Raw genomic sequence first — 17,847 nt, forward strand, 5'->3', positions numbered from 1 at the left:
ATGGCTTTTGATGGAAAAAATTTAATTGGCTGTCTAAATTTGACCGCCTGGGCTGCCAACAGTGTCAATGATGAATGTATTACTGCTTTCTGGGTGAAATAATGTGTCATGCAGGGAAATTAAGCACTGTCGAAACCCTAGTTAGACAGCCAAAGTAGTTTTGTAGCTAGATGTGCATGTGTGAATGTCTTAGGGTCGCCCAGACAGATTAGTCCCTTCTTCCTTTACTTGCGCTATCAAGTATTGTGAGCGTGGGTGGTGATGAATTTAATATTCACTTTAATGGTTATAGTGCTTTTGCAAAGCACTCGGCTACTTTGAATCATTTCATTTCAAGAGTAGGTTAGATGTATTTATCGAACAGTTATCAGAAATACGACTAAATATGCTTATTCAATGTGGTCATTGAGTGTGCCACTATTAGATCCAGATTCGGCCATGACAGATGGACGAATACAACCAGCCGTTCCACAGGCCAAAGCCACAATGCCCCCAGTTGCCCACAGAAACAAAAAACAAAAGTACTAATGCTGTTGTTATGATAATCCAGAAACCTCCATAAGTCCATCCCGAGTTCTCGACTGAGACAGCCTGATACTTCAATTCACACCCAATATTCAGGGTTAATTGGCTCTCCTTTTCTCTTATCATTAATTAATTGTATGGATGGAGTTGGAGTTCACATGCACGTATATAATGTCGTAAGAGATTGATCGAATATGAATTCATATTTCATTCATACATTCTTGTGTATGTAAAAAGTTGAGGGTAAAAAATTTGGCATATATTTTATATGCATGTAATCATGAGTACGGCATATTAGTTATATATCTAGGATATATATATATATATATGTATTATTAAATTTTAAAATATAGAAATTAACGATTCTCAATTTTTTGTTCTAATCAATGTGGGTGTGACAATTGAATTCGGAGTAGTTGAATGCGGTTCCATGACTGTTCAGCTGGCTGTGGAACCAATGATGAGATTCCATGCTAGTAATAAAATACATGGGCCTATACCTATTACAGTGGAGCCTATGAATTTATTATTGGCGTAAAACTTCATTATTAATTCCACAACCAGCCAAACAGCCACCACATTCAACCAAACTTTGCTCGTGGCAATTATGCTGTTTTAAGACTTCAGCTCTCCCCATTGTTCAATTCAATGTTTTTAAAACCAACTCAAACAGAATCACTTTTCTGTTAGAATGATGGGACAATGAGTCAATCATCAAGGTGAAATGGATAAAAGATTAGGAATATCTCTGATAGTGTATATTCATCATAATAAATAAAAAAGAATAAAAAGCTGATCTCTCAACTACGTTTACATAGTTTAAAGGTTCAACTGTCACTGGCCCATTGACTGAATCAACAGTTTTTTGCATGATTTTTAAAAACAGATCAGTGACCGAACTGGTTAGGGGTCCGGTTACCGGTTCGAACGGTCTGACCGTTCGACCCGAACGGCTGGCCTGTTCTAACAAAAAAAAATTAAAAATTGAAAAACGGTCAAAACCGTTCGAATGGTTCAAACAATTAACTGGCCAGTTCAGCGATTTACTGACCAAAATCAACGGTTTTGGAGGAAAACAGAACCGGTCAGTTGACCGGTTCCTGGTTTTTCCGGTCAGGTCCGGTTTTAAAAACAATGGTGTTTTGTAAGTAAATAATTCAGGGGCGAACCCAAAAATATGAGCAGGTGATGGGTCAACCCACTTGAATTTGAATCTTTCATCAACTAGTCCAACCAATCGGTTCACTTTTAAGGTTGTAAACACTGCTCCAATGGAAAGTATACCTATTCTTGGGTCTTTTTTCTTTTTTGGTAATTAATCAAGTTATTCTTGGGGCTTTAATTTCACTTTCATAATTAGTAGCCATTTTATCAATTCTCACTCAATTTTGGGTGGTTCTCTCTACGATGACTTTTCACTTTGCTCTGAGTAGCCTAATCTCTCAAGCTCTGGTAGGTTATAATATATTTTAGGCAAAACTCATTGGATGGTAGGATGCATGTAATCCTCTAGAGGTGTGACAAATGGAGTATTGAGGGAGGCCACCTCATAGCTAGGTTTGGTATTGAAGTGGCTCATCAATCTTTGGTTTAAGAGTTCCTTATAAAGTACAGTAGACCTCTTTATAATTAATACTACATAATTCAACAGATCCTACAGTCTTAATTATGAGGTTTTACGAAACCATTTGGTTTCATGATTTATAACTAATCTTCTTGATATTTAATAACTAATAATCTTTAAGAAATTTTTGTATATTATTAGATATTAGAATGTATTTTCTATATAAATTTATCAATGTAAAAAAATATAATATAATGTACTTGTATTTATTGATTATACACAACACATGCACATTATACACTTCACTATTCATGAGAGTCAAGCAAGGGAAACAAAAGTATTTTTTTTTACTACCTTTTTCTAAAGTTCAAAATATCAATAAACCAATATATCGAACTTCATTTTTTTTTTCAAACTAGTTCAGAGGGATCAGTTTAAAGCCCGTTTACCCCAGGTCAGACCCCGAAACACCCATTATAGGGATGTATCGAGAGGTTACCCATTTGATATATATCGGCCGATATAGCCCGATGCTTATCGATATTTTGAACTTCCACTCCACTACCACCTCTTGCATACTCCCATCTCAGTTATCTTCCACTATATACTTAATTGGGTAAGCCACCACCGATATAGGTTTTTCTTGCTTTTTTAATTCTAACAATTTACAGAGTTCATTATCTTTAAACAATCTAAAGCTCTTTTTGATTTTTTTTTAATTTATTCACTTAACAATGGTGTGAATGGAGATTTTTTTAATTTATTCACTAATAATAGAAGAAAAAGAAGGTTATTTTTCTTCTATTACTAGTGAATGGAGATTAATAGTACTCAACTTTTCCCCATATAATTTGGAAGTAGGGAAAAGCAAAAGAGAAACAAAAACACTGATTATATATTAATGGTCTGTGTTCATGGCTCATTCTCAAGGGTCAACATACAAATTATACAATTCCATGACTTCTTCCATCAAATCATGTTGCAAACTCCATATCCCATTACTACCCATTAGTATACCAGCTGGTCAGATATGCACCACAAGATCCTGTTCTTATTTATCTTTGTTCCATACTGCTTTCTACTGCCATTTAACTCGTGGGCTGCGAGTTGATGTTTGGGATAGTTTGAAATTGATTGTTATCTTTCCACAGATTTTCATGTCATCAGATATACCAGCAATGACTCGGAACTTTTTGAGAGTTATTTTCCAGCCAATGAGTGAGATTTGTGAATGCTGTCGAGGAAAGGGAATCGGTTTTCTACCTTTGAAGGATCAAGTCCCTCATTCCTTGTATAACCACCACAAGCTTGTATGTGGAGCAGATAGCCTCAGCCTTTGTGAATTCAAGGATCAGGGCCTCCCAGGTATCCATGATACAAAAACCACATCCTTGTATATATAACAGCTTCTGTTGCATGAAAGCGTGGTTTTAAAAACCAAATCAGAAATGGAACCCCTTTAACCACTGGTTTCCAGGGGTGAAACAGTCTGACCATTTGGTCCAAATTCTGGTCAGACGGCCGGTTTTAGGGTCCGGAACTGGACCCGGATCCATGGCTGATTCCTGGGTCAGTCGGTCCAGTTTTCAAACCCATGCATGAAAGTGATTGTTGGGTTCTCCATCTCAGATAGCAAAGAGAGATGGGTTGGTTATTGGCAGCTCAGCCAAACATATGTTTGGCCCTACAAGGTCCTTGGACTTATATAAGTCCATACTCCAAACCAGACATCTCAGTTCTCAACTAGCACTAAATAAATTTGATCATGTAAACCCTGTGGTTCTCAAAGCATAGACTTGGGATTGAACCCAGCCTTCACTACTAAGACAGAGAGCCTTATCTGAGACTCCGGACAGGCTCAGTCTAATTTCTCTAGCCTGATTTAATTTGATGCAGAAAGTTGTTCTAGCTCACTCAGCTCGGTCCAGTGTTTGACTGTTTGCCCAACAAAGAGAAGCTAGGGAATAAGGATCATTTTTCCCCTTAAAGCATTATGCAGTGTTAATTTACATCTTATAGTAAACATTATGCAGGGGACCCACCAGATTGACATAATGTTCCAATTGTATGGTGTATGATGCATATGTACGTAAGAACAAAAAAAGGAGCAATTCTAGGCTAATTAGCATTCTACTTTTAAATATAGGTTGCTGGAAAGAGTGTAACTGTGTGCATTCGCCATTGAGCATCTTTTGGATTTGGACCTCAACAGCCAATGTCACAGAACACACACCTACGTACGAGAACAAGAATAAAACTAAATCAGTCATACCTCTACTGCAACATTCTGTTTTATGTGCACTGGATACAAATTTTGCACATGTTTCAGTTTTACATTTGATTGTTTGTAATTATGATTTGCATTCCTATCTGATATAAAATTTGTACTTTGCAAATTAAAACAAATTTTACATCTAAAAACTGATACAAAATTTGTACCACCTTCCTCTTACTTCAATTCTTTCTCATATAAAATGTGGATCACATTATCTTAAGTCCTACCTCACTCAGATAATCCTCCTTTTACCTTTGTTCTCTTTCGTTTAAAGTGGAAGGTCATTTCATCTTATTTCTCGCAAGCAAATAAACAAAGTTAAATCTGAAACAAAAGTAAATTAGAATTTACACTCACCTATTTTGCATTCCCATGCATTTACACCAGTGCAAATGAAATTTGAACTATAAACAAAGCCTGGCTGCAAATAAGAAGTTACAACCAAAACATCTCTTTGTCCTAAAAAAAGTGCAATACTCTAACACAATGTTTTCAACCCGCTGTTGACCCTGAACCATTGGAAGTTTAGAACCATCGACTAGCCATGATTTCGGGTCTGGTTTACTTTAAACCTACCATTTGGTAAAATGTTATTGACCTGGTCAAAAACTATCTCACCCTGGTAGTTGAATCATTGACCCATTTGACCAGGTCATCCGGGTCATGAGTTATACACTCAATGCATGTGTAAACTTTTAAATGCCATGACTTTGTGTTTAGATGTCCGATTTGAGCGATCTTCTTTTATTTTGGGTAACATTTTCAGATCTATGCATCTCAAGATGCCACCCCACTATTTTTTAACCTCAAATCCCAATTTTTAACATTTTTTATAAAAAAAAACTTAAAAACTGAAATAAATAACATAATTTAACACATACGCATATATTCTTAATACTTATCTAACATTATAAAAAATATATAATGCAATGACGTCATGGCATGATTTGACTCATTCGACCCAAAATGATCGAACTGATGACCCACAACCTGGAGGCAAAAAACAGTTCAGCCTCCAGGTTGATTTTTAAAACATTATTTTAACAGTGTTTGGATTAATGAAATTCAGGAAATGAATTGAAATTTGACCACCTGAAATTCCACAAGTTTCCATATTCTGCTATTTGGTAGGTAACTTGCAGAATTCAGAAATTAGCAAGTTCTGAGAATGAGTATTAATCTAAACTCTTCCTCAAATTATCCGAGTTCCTAATACAATCTACAACAACTAGAAACCTTTTAAGCCGCTTGCCCCACCCAAAAGAAAAGAAAAAAAAAAGACGAAATAAAGAGAAAACCTTGTAAGCCATACTTCTTATTAGCCCACAATTTGAAGCACAGATGGTCCTGTTTTTCCTCCCTAAACCACATGACCCAAATGGCCTGTTTTGCTCTAAATGGTAAATTGTGGGAAGCAGTCCAAACAAGATCCCATAAATTATGGTAAAAATGGTTCAGATTATCTGATCAAGATCAACAGGTACAACTTTATCAATAAAGTAGTACAAATTGGCCTATATTCATCAATGACAAAATGCACCATTACATGTAGTGGGGAAGCACCAAGATCGCCATATCCCTTGTTTGGTTCCTTTTAAAATGCAAGGCATGTTCCTCCGAATCTTCCTTTCTGAGTTTGCAATGTGGTCGTCACCAAGCAAAATGATGACACTTTTTACAAATCAAGGCAAAAAGCAATCTCACCAGAGATTAATAAAGTAATTAAATTCTGTTTCACTTTTATTCTTCGAATTCTCTCTTCTTTTTAGGGTTTGGAGAAGTGAATTCTAAATAACCTTTCTAATTATTCCAAGATAATATTAGGGGGTATTCTTTTTTTGGATTTTGAGAGGGGATAAAGTTGGTTAATGGAATTTTGGTTCCCATTGGCCAAGAATCACATGTTCATTTTTAGATTAATATGGGGGCTAGGGAAAATTTATTTTCCCGGGTATCACTTGCTCATCTCCTAGGTGGGTAAATAATTTTTCCACCTAGGAGAAAAATTGCTAACACTTGAATGGGACAAAAATGCCCCTTTTAATAATGGATTTTTATGACTAAAATGATTATTATATTATTTATCTAAGAAATAAAAGAACATGGATAAATGCACTTACCTAAATAAATATTTCCCAAGAAAAATTTACCCAAAATAATTATATTTACCCGAATAAATAACTTACCCAAAAACAAACAGGACCTAATAAATATTAAGATGAAATCCACTATGCCCATGGCTTTAGTTCATGGGTCACAGGCTTAGCTGATGATATAATAAGAATAAAGAAAGAAAAGAAAAAAAAAGATGAGAAGCCAATGACCCTTGGGGCCTTCTAAAGGACCTAGTGGGGTCTGAAAGAATGACCATTTTCTGTGCACTGAATGGCCCAAGTGTGGATTCTGCTGGGAATCTAATAACTTTGCATATTTAGGTACACCAAATATATAGCTCATTTTTTATGTGAGTGTTTAATGGGAGGGTTGTGGCTATACGTATCTATGCTTTAGGACACTGTAATGAGTCTGTTTTGAATTAGATTATTATGCATTTTTTTTAAGTCAAAAGGTAAGGGGGGAACAAATTCCCTCCAAATGATTGGTATGAGTAAAGCTATAAAGACCTTTCGGTAAAGGCGAACTTGGAGGTACATGTCTGCCAATTTCCTTCTCTGATTCCCACCTTCTCCTTCCTAAGGATTCTCCTTTTCTCTCTCTCACACATGACAGATGACACATCATCAGCTCTTGATCGAAATGCAGTGGCTTCTGGTTTCCTGAGGTGGACCCCACATGGACAGCCTGTTATCCATGTTTGGTGAAAAATCTGGAGAGCACAAATCCGCCATCAGCCAGTCATTTGAAGTATGGTTTTCTCTGCTTCAGCCCTTTTAAATATCTTATCTGAACCAACTTAATTAGCTGAATCTTCAACTCACCCCTCTCAAATGGACATCTAGAGCAGAAAGAATAACTAAGAGCTTTAGACCACTATTCACCAAATATCAATGAAAGGTTAGTGAGCTATGTACTTTGTGGTCCCATATATATTTGTTTTGTTAGGTCTTATTGTAGTTTTTTAATCACATATTAGTATTTGATTTAATTGTATGGTTGATGATGAAAGTGGTTGGGTTAATGTACAAGAGTTCAAAGTATGTTATAAGCTTGACTATAATTAAGCAGTTGATGGTAGGGGTGTCTATGAAAAACCGAAAAATCGAATTGAAAAATGTGGTTAATTGAACCAGTTGGTTCAGTTTTGGTTTGATATTTTTGAAAAATCAAAAGATCAGTCCGGTTTTCAATTAACCTACAAAAAACCTAGTGGTTAACCGAACCGACCAGTATATATATTTATATGTATATTTTATATATTTTTAATATATGTCACATATTTTCTATATATTATATATAAATATAATTCATTATATATATATATATATATATAAATGTATACATATATTATATTTACAATAATCCATTTATAAATATATTATATATTTTTATAATATTTATAATATATTATATCATTTATTATTTATAATATAATATTATACATAAATTTATATAATATATATTATAAATATAAAAAACCGAAGAACCGAAGAACCAAAGAACCAAACTGGTCAAAAACCAAAACCAGTGGACCGGTTCGGTTTGCAAAAATTGCACATGGTTCGATTAACCGCCCCCCTAGTTGATGGAATTTAAATGAAAATGTCTAGCATTTAGGCAGCATTATAAATAAAAGAGGAAGAAAATAAGTTAATAACCATGCAATTATAATTTATTCAAATTTGTTTACAAAAGAGAATATGATTATAATTTCAATGATACAATCTTCTTTTCATTTTTATATTTTGGTTCCTATGTCTATTTGTTTTTCTTTATTTTTGCACACATTTAATAGGCTATATAATGGAATTGAACCTCTGGTTAAGGTTGAGCTTTAAGATCTATATGACCTATAAAGATTCATTTCTTTATTTTCCTCTCCAACCATTTACCCAATGTTAGTCCTAATTATCTGGAGTCTTGGGAGGGATAGGCTGGGTATGGTCCTAACCTTAGGCATCTTTTCGCATAAAGTGTTCGCTCTCACAGACTATTACATGCATGCATTCTCATGGAATCTTGAGAAGGGTAAACTGAGTATGGTCCTAACCTTAGGCATCTTTTCACACAAATTAAAGAGACCACCCTCAAACTATTACCTACATTCTCATGCTTGATAGCCCAAGATTTTACAATCACACATTTTTACCAAGTAATGGTCACTATTTATTTGTTAGAATAAAATTAGTTACTATCTAAAATTTCTAAGTAATACATAAATTAATTTGTTATATTCTAAAACTTTGGCTACAGTAAAAGTTTTTTTCCCATCCACTCATAAAATAAGATATAGTTTTAAATCCTATATGGTAACACAAAGTCAAGAGGGGAACTAATTTAATTGTCTAAACAGATTCTTATGTGAGTTGATTGCTTTTTGTGGTTCTTACTTGAAGCACTTCAAGAATCTTACTATAATTAAACAACCAGTTTGAAAGATTTCTAATGTCATAAAATGGTATACACAGACTTTTTTCCACACGATAACATACAGGACATCACTTAAAATGTTCCAACATTGCATTAACCATTGATTCAAAAATAAAAAAAAAAGAAGATAAAAAAGGCTAGTCTGTTTGGTGGGATTTACTCAGTTACATTGTCATCATGTATCTCCAACTTCAAATAGTTAGGGCAAGGAATTGTTTAGAGAGTAAACATAGTATTTAAAACCATTATATATATGGTTAACAATTTTAAAAGTAGAATTTACTAATGTTTCTTAGTAAAGGAAAAAAGGCCTCCTCATGTCTATGCTGCAAATTCATTTGATGCAAGAATAAATAGCTTAGATCCAATGAGCCAAAAATTTTCAATAAGAATCTGGTATTAGTGTTGTTATAGAAACAATTTGAGATATCAAATACAAGATGTAATATGATTTAACAAAAGAAAACAATACCTCTAAATTTGTTTTACAACTCCTAATTAATTTTAATACTAAGGTAGAGTATCTATGTTAATTATAAATTTTCCCCTTTAAACAAGTTATGAATTTGGAAAAGAATGTTATACTGAACCCTAAATTTCATAAACAAATCTTTTCAAGGCCTAAGGGGATGCTTGCCAATATGTAAAATTTCATTTCTTTTTTAAACAAAAACTTCCTAAGTCTAACTATGTTCATGAAAACCTGATTTTTCTCTTTATAAATATATTAGTATTTTATATTTGCATGGGATATTTTATTCTCAATATTAATATTGATTTATTCTAACTTCTAGATATTAAAAATCTGGATAGATTTAGATGGGCATCTATTTTTATGTCTCATCCCACAAAAAAATGAATATATATGTATATATATATATATATATATATATATATATATATATATATAAGAAGGGGATGGACAATTCTGGGCTAATTTTGTTCTTATAAAAAGAATAAATATAGTATAATTTACTTGAAATGTAAAAAGAGGATAATGAGGGTGAAAAAGTAATTGTTGGTACACTATGGAAGAAGAAAAGAAATTTACCCATATTTTCATAGATAAAATTTTCTTGCTCCATTTGTCCTAGTAGATTTCACCAAGAGAATAAGCATACGATTGAGATTACAAAAGAGCTTTTGAAATTAGCCAAACTTTAGGCTCAGTTTGGGAATCATACAAACACAAATATGTACAGTGCAAATACAAGGCTTAGAAATATTATATACAAGGTTTTGTAGTGAAGAAATTGGATTTTGTCCTTACAAAACCGTTCTCAAAGACCCTTACAGTTGTGCATTTGGAATATCTCCCCATGAATAAAAACATACAAGTACAGAGATGTGAGGATGAAATACAAATTTTACACTAAACATATTTATATTTTCACTCTTCCGAAATTGAGCTTACATATTTGCATTTGTACTCCTTTCAAACTTAGTCTTAGTTTTATGGGTAGAAATGTAAATTCAGGCTCTAAAGGGTGGGGGCGAGGGAGGAAATCATTTATAAATATATTTAAGGGAATATGATTAAACTTTTCTCCTTGGGCTGTATCGGGTTCAATGTAAAATGGATGAAAAGAAAATTCAAGCTGAAATATTTGATCTATATTGTTGAAAATGAAATTTTGTTTTACTTGCCATTTACATCAATAGAAATTCAAAAAAAGGGGAGGGGGGGGGGGGGCAGAAAACAAAGTTTTCACTATTAAAGTGATGAAAATAACAGTAAGTTTGGAAAGATTGTAAATACAAAGTACAAAGACAAGGTTATTTAAAAATAGCTTATACAAGTTTTTGCACCAAACATATTTGTATTTGCACTCTTCTCCAAACCGATCCTTTTGGGAAGTGTACAAATACAAATATGTATATATAGTGCCAAACAAGATCTAGAAATACAAATGACACTAAACTTGGATTTGGATAAGCTAGGGATTTGTATTTTTAAAATCCCAATTTTAAGCTTTGTCTTTTAAGGCTTTAGGTTATGTTTTTGAAATAAACACTTACCAAATGCTTACTATACTTTTTGCCACATTTTTGTTTACCACAGCCCAAAAGCTCAAACCCGAAGCTTATCCAAACATGGGATAATTCCTCTTGTCAATGTTATAACTATAATGCATATAATCATACCACAGATAACATAGCATGAACCATGTCTCTTGCTTAGGAATTTTGGGGTGGATATGTGTAGTGTCTTTGAATTTATATTTCAATGCTTGCTTATAAGTGGAAATTGAGTTGAAAATAATATTGGAATCTGCATCTTCTGCCCTACCTTACCATGATATCAGTTGGAGCTGGCTTGGTTAGCACTCAGTGTGCTTGACTTGTAGACGATTGTACACCAGAAGTTTCAAGATTAACATTCTTGACTTGTTGCATGTCTGCATCTTACCCTCCAGCTAGTAGATACCCTTATCAACCTTTGGAGTAATAGGCTACATATCCATGGAAGGGAACTTCAGTAGCAATTCTTGGGGATTTGCCCCCTACAAGAATGCTATCCATAAGACACTGCAGTCACACATTGAGAATATCTCTTATAGTTGTATCTTATATATATTGTCATTCATGGAGAGATGTTCCAAATGTATGAATGTATGTTTGTGAGTAGCAGATTGAGAGGTTAATTATGGGAGCACCTACCTGGGAAAATGACAATTTTATGCTCTTTTATATTTATTAAAACTTATATTGTTCCTTTCTTAGATAGGTGCCAGCTAGCTTGATGGTAAGGTCTCTCTAACTAATTGTAGCTGAGACTTGGGATCAAATCTACCTGTGTGTATGTAGCCCATTCGCCAAAATAAGGAGATAAGGATGCATTGACAAAAAGGCCCATGGGAGTGGTTCTATTAGAGATTTCTCTCCAAATAAAGATCTATATCTTCATCTTTTCAGTGGATGCCCATCACATGGAAAATGCTTTCCCCTCTAAAGCATGCAAAATTTCTAGAAAATGACTTATGATTTGATTTCTTATTAAGTCATTTTCTACTCCCTACTGTGTGAACAGAGGACCTTAAACCATGTTTGAGTTGATAGAAAATAAGAGAAAAAAAAAAGAGAATTGAGGGATCTCCAAAACAAACATAATCTTAACCAAAAATTGAGGGGGGAGACGTGAAGGAATATAGTTTGGGTCCACAGGTATACCCATGGAATTTTCTTTCTTTCTTTTTTTTTTTTTTCTATCCAAAGGATAATTATTTATGATTTACCACTTTGGGCTATAAGTAAAAGAATATATCTAGGGTGCAAAGAAAAACTAAACCAAACAAGGAATTCTTTTTTGTTTCTACGAAGGGACAAACCCATTAATCCTCATGTGATGCGTTCTCTTACATTTTAGAAGGGAGGGGTATTTTTATCTTTTCACCATGGGTGTGCCCCATTCAATATCATTTTATGCCCAAATCACCCTGGATTTGTTACCCGCAACACTTACCCATCAAACTCCAATAATCAATGGAGAATAAGATGATCGTGACCCTTGATGTGAAGCTTGTCAGAGGCCCACGAGAAAATCATGAAATCATGGAAGGGCTCCTGTAAATCGTGTGGCTGTGAGTTAATTGACCCCACTCAATCCATTAGTTCATAACAGATCCATGTGTTTGTGGATTTAGCACAGTTTAATTAATTAACCATCCATACGAATACAAAGATTAGTACAAATCTCCATCTCTGTTTTCTGGGTTGTTTACTAAACATTGATTAGATCAAATAAAACCAAAGTTATATTTTAATGACTCCTGAATTAATGATTGCTTTGCATGGCAAAGGCTTTATGCAACTATAAAGCTTCCACGAAGCTTTGGTTAAATGTCTCATTCTACTTCTCTGTCATTCTCTCTCTCTCCCTCTCTTTCTATCTCTCACTATATAATGCGAACATGGATTATTGGATTATGAACTTCTGGAAACTGGAGATTTTTTCTCCGTCGCTCCTCGCTAGAGCAACCAGGAATATCGGTTAGTCAACTATCTGTTGAACCCACAGAAAGGTACGGACGGTTTTGAAGGATTTGCTCGACGCAGGTGGTGAGTTATAAACTTATAATAGGTGGTGGTGGTGGTGGTAAAATCCTTCGGGAGATCAAAATTTTTGGGTTCGAAATTAGGTGAGACCATGGACCATGCTGGCGTATACCTGTTATTTTTTTTGGTATTATTTTTGTTTTGTTTTACCTGTATGGAGTTCCTGGCTTTCTTGTTTTTCGGTCCAAGGTGTTTTTCTCGGTCTTCTGAAAATGGGTCTTGTAGTTTGTCTTTGTTCTGAACTTTTTTGATGGTTTTTGGATTTTAGAGTTGGCAGAGGATTCAAATTTTATCTGAGAAATGTGTCCTTGATTTCTTATCTTTTATGGTTTCTGGGTTTCCCATACACTGTGCTTGTTTTGCTTCTGAATGATGCGGGTTCTAGAAACTTGAGCAGATAAAAGGAAAAAGAGGTTTGGCCTTTGTGCTCAGTTGGGTCAAGCCTCCACTAGCTCTTTCTTTTCTTCATTTGGTGGAACCTAATATTTCTGTTCACTCTGTTTGTGTGTATGTCTATTTGTTCTGTTTTGTTTCTTCTAATTTACTGAAGATAATGATGCTTTACCATATCGGAATTGGTAAAATTCTTTGACTGCAGTAGAAAAACCAAGTCATTAATTAGTTGATAGAAATCCTCAGAGAACAATGTAACACTGCCCTGAATCCGACTGGCTTTATAGGGAGTGGTTTAGACTGTTGCTTGGTTGTGGGACTTGGACTTAGTTTATCATTTCTGGTAATAGCCATACCTTCTATATTCATGTGTCGTATGGGGCTTGGTGATGACTTGATATGGCTCAAACAAACGCAAGGAAAAAAAAAATAAACTGTTTTGATAGACAGTAGTTCCTGTGAAATTGGCGTTGCAGGTTGGGCTACAGGCTGAGCGTATGCCTGGAAACAAGTGCAACCGTAATGCTTCTGTCCCCACAACTCGATTGGAGAGGCTCCTAAGAGAAAGAGAGCTAAGGGAGCTAAGGAAATCCAACAGGACATTTCATCCAAATGAGGAAGGTAGTGATGGTAACAGGGAGACCGAACCATATGAGCATGGATTGAACTCAAGAGAGGGTAACAACTGCAAAGTTCCCTATGATCAAGAGTCTTTTGATGCAGCTTCAGCAGTGAGATCATATAGCGAGGGATATGAACGACAAGAGAAAAGGCCTTCCAAACAACGACTGTTGGTAGTGGCAAACAGGTTGCCTGTCTCTGCAGTTAGGAGGGGTGAGGATTCATGGTCTCTGGAGATAAGTGCAGGGGGTCTGGTCAGTGCTCTGCTTGGTAGGTGGTTGCTAAACTCTTGTTTCAATTGTTATTTATTGTTGTTCTTTAGTTTTATTTTCTTTTCTTCAGTTTCATATGTTTTGTTGGTTTTCTTTTAGTTTTTTCATCCAAAATGAGCACTTCTTTTTTGTTTCTTTACTGAGTTTTTGCCTTGTTGCTAACAATATGTTGGATTACATTATTCTTTACAGTTTAAATATAGACCTTTAATGTTCTTCACACACACACACACAGACACATACGCACCTGTATGTTTTGAGTTTTTCACCTGAAAATGAGAAAGTGCATCCTGGATAATTTTCTCATAGGAGTGAAGGAGTTTGAGGCAAGATGGATTGGGTGGGCTGGTGTAAATGTACCTGATGAGGTTGGGCAGAGAGCTCTTACTAAAGCCCTTGCTGAAAAGGTATAAAGTCTTGGTTTGTCCTTCAGATTTTATTTGATATGCAGTTTATTGACATTTCCTATATGCTCCTACCATTTTGAATTCAATGGGTTAATTAACTCTATATTTTTGCATCATCAAAGTGATTGTTGAGTTCCTCATGGCTCACCCTACTAAAGTATTTTTAATTAAATGCAGAGATGCATCCCAGTTTTCCTTGATGAGGAGATAGTTCATCAATATTATAATGGCTACTGCAATAACATCTTGTGGCCTCTTTTTCATTACCTTGGACTTCCACAAGAAGATCGTCTTGCAACCACCCGGAGTTTTCAGTCCCAGTTTGATGCATACAAGAGGGCAAATCAGATGTTTGCTGATGTGGTAAACAAACATTATGAAGAGGGAGATGTTGTTTGGTGCCATGACTACCATCTTATGTTTCTCCCAAAATGCTTAAAGGAATATAATAGAAACATGAAAGTTGGCTGGTTCCTCCACACACCCTTCCCTTCATCAGAAATTCATAGGACATTGCCATCCCGATCAGATCTTCTGAGAGCTGTTCTTGCTGCAGACTTAGTTGGGTATGTTACTGTTGTACTCTGCACCAATATTTTGAAGCACATTTCATGGCATATCTCCTGTTTTTCTGTCTTATGTGCTCAAAATTGTTGCATGCCTTTTTTAAAAGATCATATGGATAAAAGCTAAAGTTTGTTGTATCATCACATAACATAGAATATGGTTATGTTTATACATCTAAAAATAGCATGGCATTTCATGATTTAATGTTCAATACTAGTTTTTTCTTTAGTAAAAAAGTTCAGTACTGGTTGGAAATGATGTATCTTTGATATTGATCCTGCAACTTCAGTGGAATTGAGAAAAATAGGCGTTAGATCTGGTAATACTTTTAGCTTTGTTTTCTTGGTGCTGAGATGGTATGATTTCAAAACAGAGAGAAGAGAAGGAGGAGAAGGGAGAAGATATAAAAGAGAGAAGAGAGACAGAATTGAGAGAGGCAAAAAGTCAACTGGCGGCGCTGGTTTATTTGGTATTTATACTAGGGCGACTATACAGAAAAAAGAAAAGAGAAAATTACAAAGGTGCCCTTGCGGCACTAAACTTAAAATAAACTAAGTTATTTCAACACTCCCCCTCAAGTTGGGATGTAGATGTCAATCATGCCCAACTTGTCACATAAATCATCATGCCGCGAGTGATGTAAGCAGTAAACCTTTTGTAAATATATCCGCCAGTTGCTCTTTAGAACTCACATATGGGGTGCACACTTCCCCATTAACAATTTTCTCTCTAACGAAGTGTTTGTCAACCTCTATATGCTTAGTTCTATCATGAAGAACTGGGTTGGCTGCAATATTGATGGCAGCCTTGTTATCACAATACAAGGACATAGGGCCATCAACGGGAAAACCTAGTTCGTTCAACAGATTCTTTATCCACATGCCTTCAGCCACCCCATGGAACATTGCTCTATATTCAGCTTTAGCACTAGACCTAGCCACCACATTTTGTTTCTTGCTTCCCCATGTGACTAGGTTTCCTCCCACAAAGGAACAACATCCACTAGTAGACTTTCTGTCATCAACTGATCCAACCCAATCAGCATCTGTATATACTTCAATCTTCAAATGACCATTCCTTTGGTATAACAAACCAGCTCCAGGAAACCTCTTTAGGTATCTGAGTATTCTTTCTGCTACCTCTAAGTATATGGTCTTAGGAGCATGCATGAACTGACTAAGAACACCTACTGCATAAGCAATGTTTGGCCTGGTCATGGATAAATACAGGAGCCTTCCCACAAGTCTTTGGAATTGTTTTGCATCTTTGACAACTTCACCACAACAGTCACCAAGTCTATGATTTGGATCAATGGGAGAGTCGGCTGGCTTAACCCCTAGTTTTCTTGTATCCTATAACAGATCTAGGATGTATTTCCTCTAAGAAATGAAGATCCCCTTTTGAGAGTGGGCCACTTCAATTCCAAGGAAATATCGAAGGGGTCTTAGATCCTTCACTTCAAATTGAGTGGCTAAGAAATCTTTTAGTCTTTGAATTTCAACCTTCAGTCACTTGTGATCATATGTTATCAACATACACTATCAAGGCTGCAATCTTTCCTTCCCCTCTTTTCACAAATAGAGTATGACCAGTCTAACATCGTTTGTATCCAATCTGCTGTATAGCCAGATGAAACTTGCTGAACCAGGCTCTCGGTGATTGCTTCAGACCATACAAAGACTTTTTTAGTTTGCACACTTTTTGCTCTTTGCCTAGGGCACTAAAGCCAGGAGGTTGGACCATGTACACCTCTTCCTCAAGGTCTCCATTCAGCAAGGCGTTTTTAATGTCTAGATGATGAAGATCCCAATTAAGATTTGCCGCAAGGGAGAAAAGGACTCTAATGGAGTTCATCTTGGCTACTAGGGCAAAAGTCTCTACATAATCTACACCATATACCTGGGTAAACCCTTTTTCCATCAACCTAGCCTTGTACCTTTCTATCGTGCCATCAGCCTTGTGCTTCATTGTGAACACGCACTTGCACCCTACCGGTTCCTTACCCTCAGGAAGATCCACTAATTCTCACATGCCATTTTTATGTAGGGCATTTATCTCTTCTTTCATTGCATCTGTCCATTGAGGTACTAAGAGAGCTTCTGCCACATTTTTTGGGATAGGGACACTGTCAATGGAAGAAATGAAAGCACGAAAGAAGGGTGAGATGTTCTCATAGGTAACAAAATGGGTAATAGGATACTTGGTGGTACAAGACCTAACTCCCTTCCTTTTTGTAATGGGAATGTCAAGGTCACCACCAAATGGAATATCTATGGCAAGAGGATCGGGAACATCAATAGGAATGATAGTACCTGGTTGGATATGATCTGTCCCCGGTGAATCTGATGATGTTGGCGGTACAGTTTCAAGTTGCTCCACAACTCTTGAATTTAGTTGGCTCTTGCGACAACGAAAAACACGGAATAGAGGAGGGTCAGACAAAGGAGGGAGAACCTGAACCTGAACTGGTTTCTCCTCCACTTTACTCTCCCCCTAAGGAGAAACCGGGAAAAAAGGATCACTTTCAAAGAAAGACACATCCATAGAGACATAGTACTTCTTGGAAACGGGGTCAAAGCATCGATAACCCTTTTGGGAAGAAGGATAACCCAAGAAGAC

At 35.7% G+C, this 17,847-nt stretch overlaps 1 protein-coding gene across 4 annotated transcripts in view; it reads left to right on the plus strand.

The window, feature by feature from the left end:
* Positions 1-12,762: 12,762 nt before the first annotated feature.
* The window catches only part of LOC104608406 (alpha,alpha-trehalose-phosphate synthase [UDP-forming] 1), a 92,782-nt gene continuing 87,697 nt past the window's right edge, over positions 12,763-17,847 (plus strand). For 2 of the 4 annotated variants that reach the window (XR_016077279.1, XM_010274379.3), the window contains exons 1-4: positions 12,763-13,051; positions 13,838-14,252; positions 14,564-14,661; positions 14,839-15,227. Coding sequence is in view for 3 of the 4 variants with exons in the window: in XM_010274379.3 (XP_010272681.1) it covers positions 13,859-14,252; positions 14,564-14,661; positions 14,839-15,227 (881 nt within the window). In the remaining variant the exon portion in view is untranslated. Of the gene's footprint in view, positions 13,052-13,478; positions 14,253-14,563; positions 14,662-14,838; positions 15,228-17,847 lie in introns of those variants that run through there. The other 2 variants (XM_010274378.3, XM_088889485.1) reach the window with 2 other exon arrangements.

This window comes from Nelumbo nucifera, chromosome 6 (assembly GCF_055504915.1).
Source record: "Nelumbo nucifera cultivar China Antique chromosome 6, China Antique-T2T, whole genome shotgun sequence".
Classification (NCBI taxonomy): Eukaryota; Viridiplantae; Streptophyta; class Magnoliopsida; order Proteales; family Nelumbonaceae; genus Nelumbo; species Nelumbo nucifera.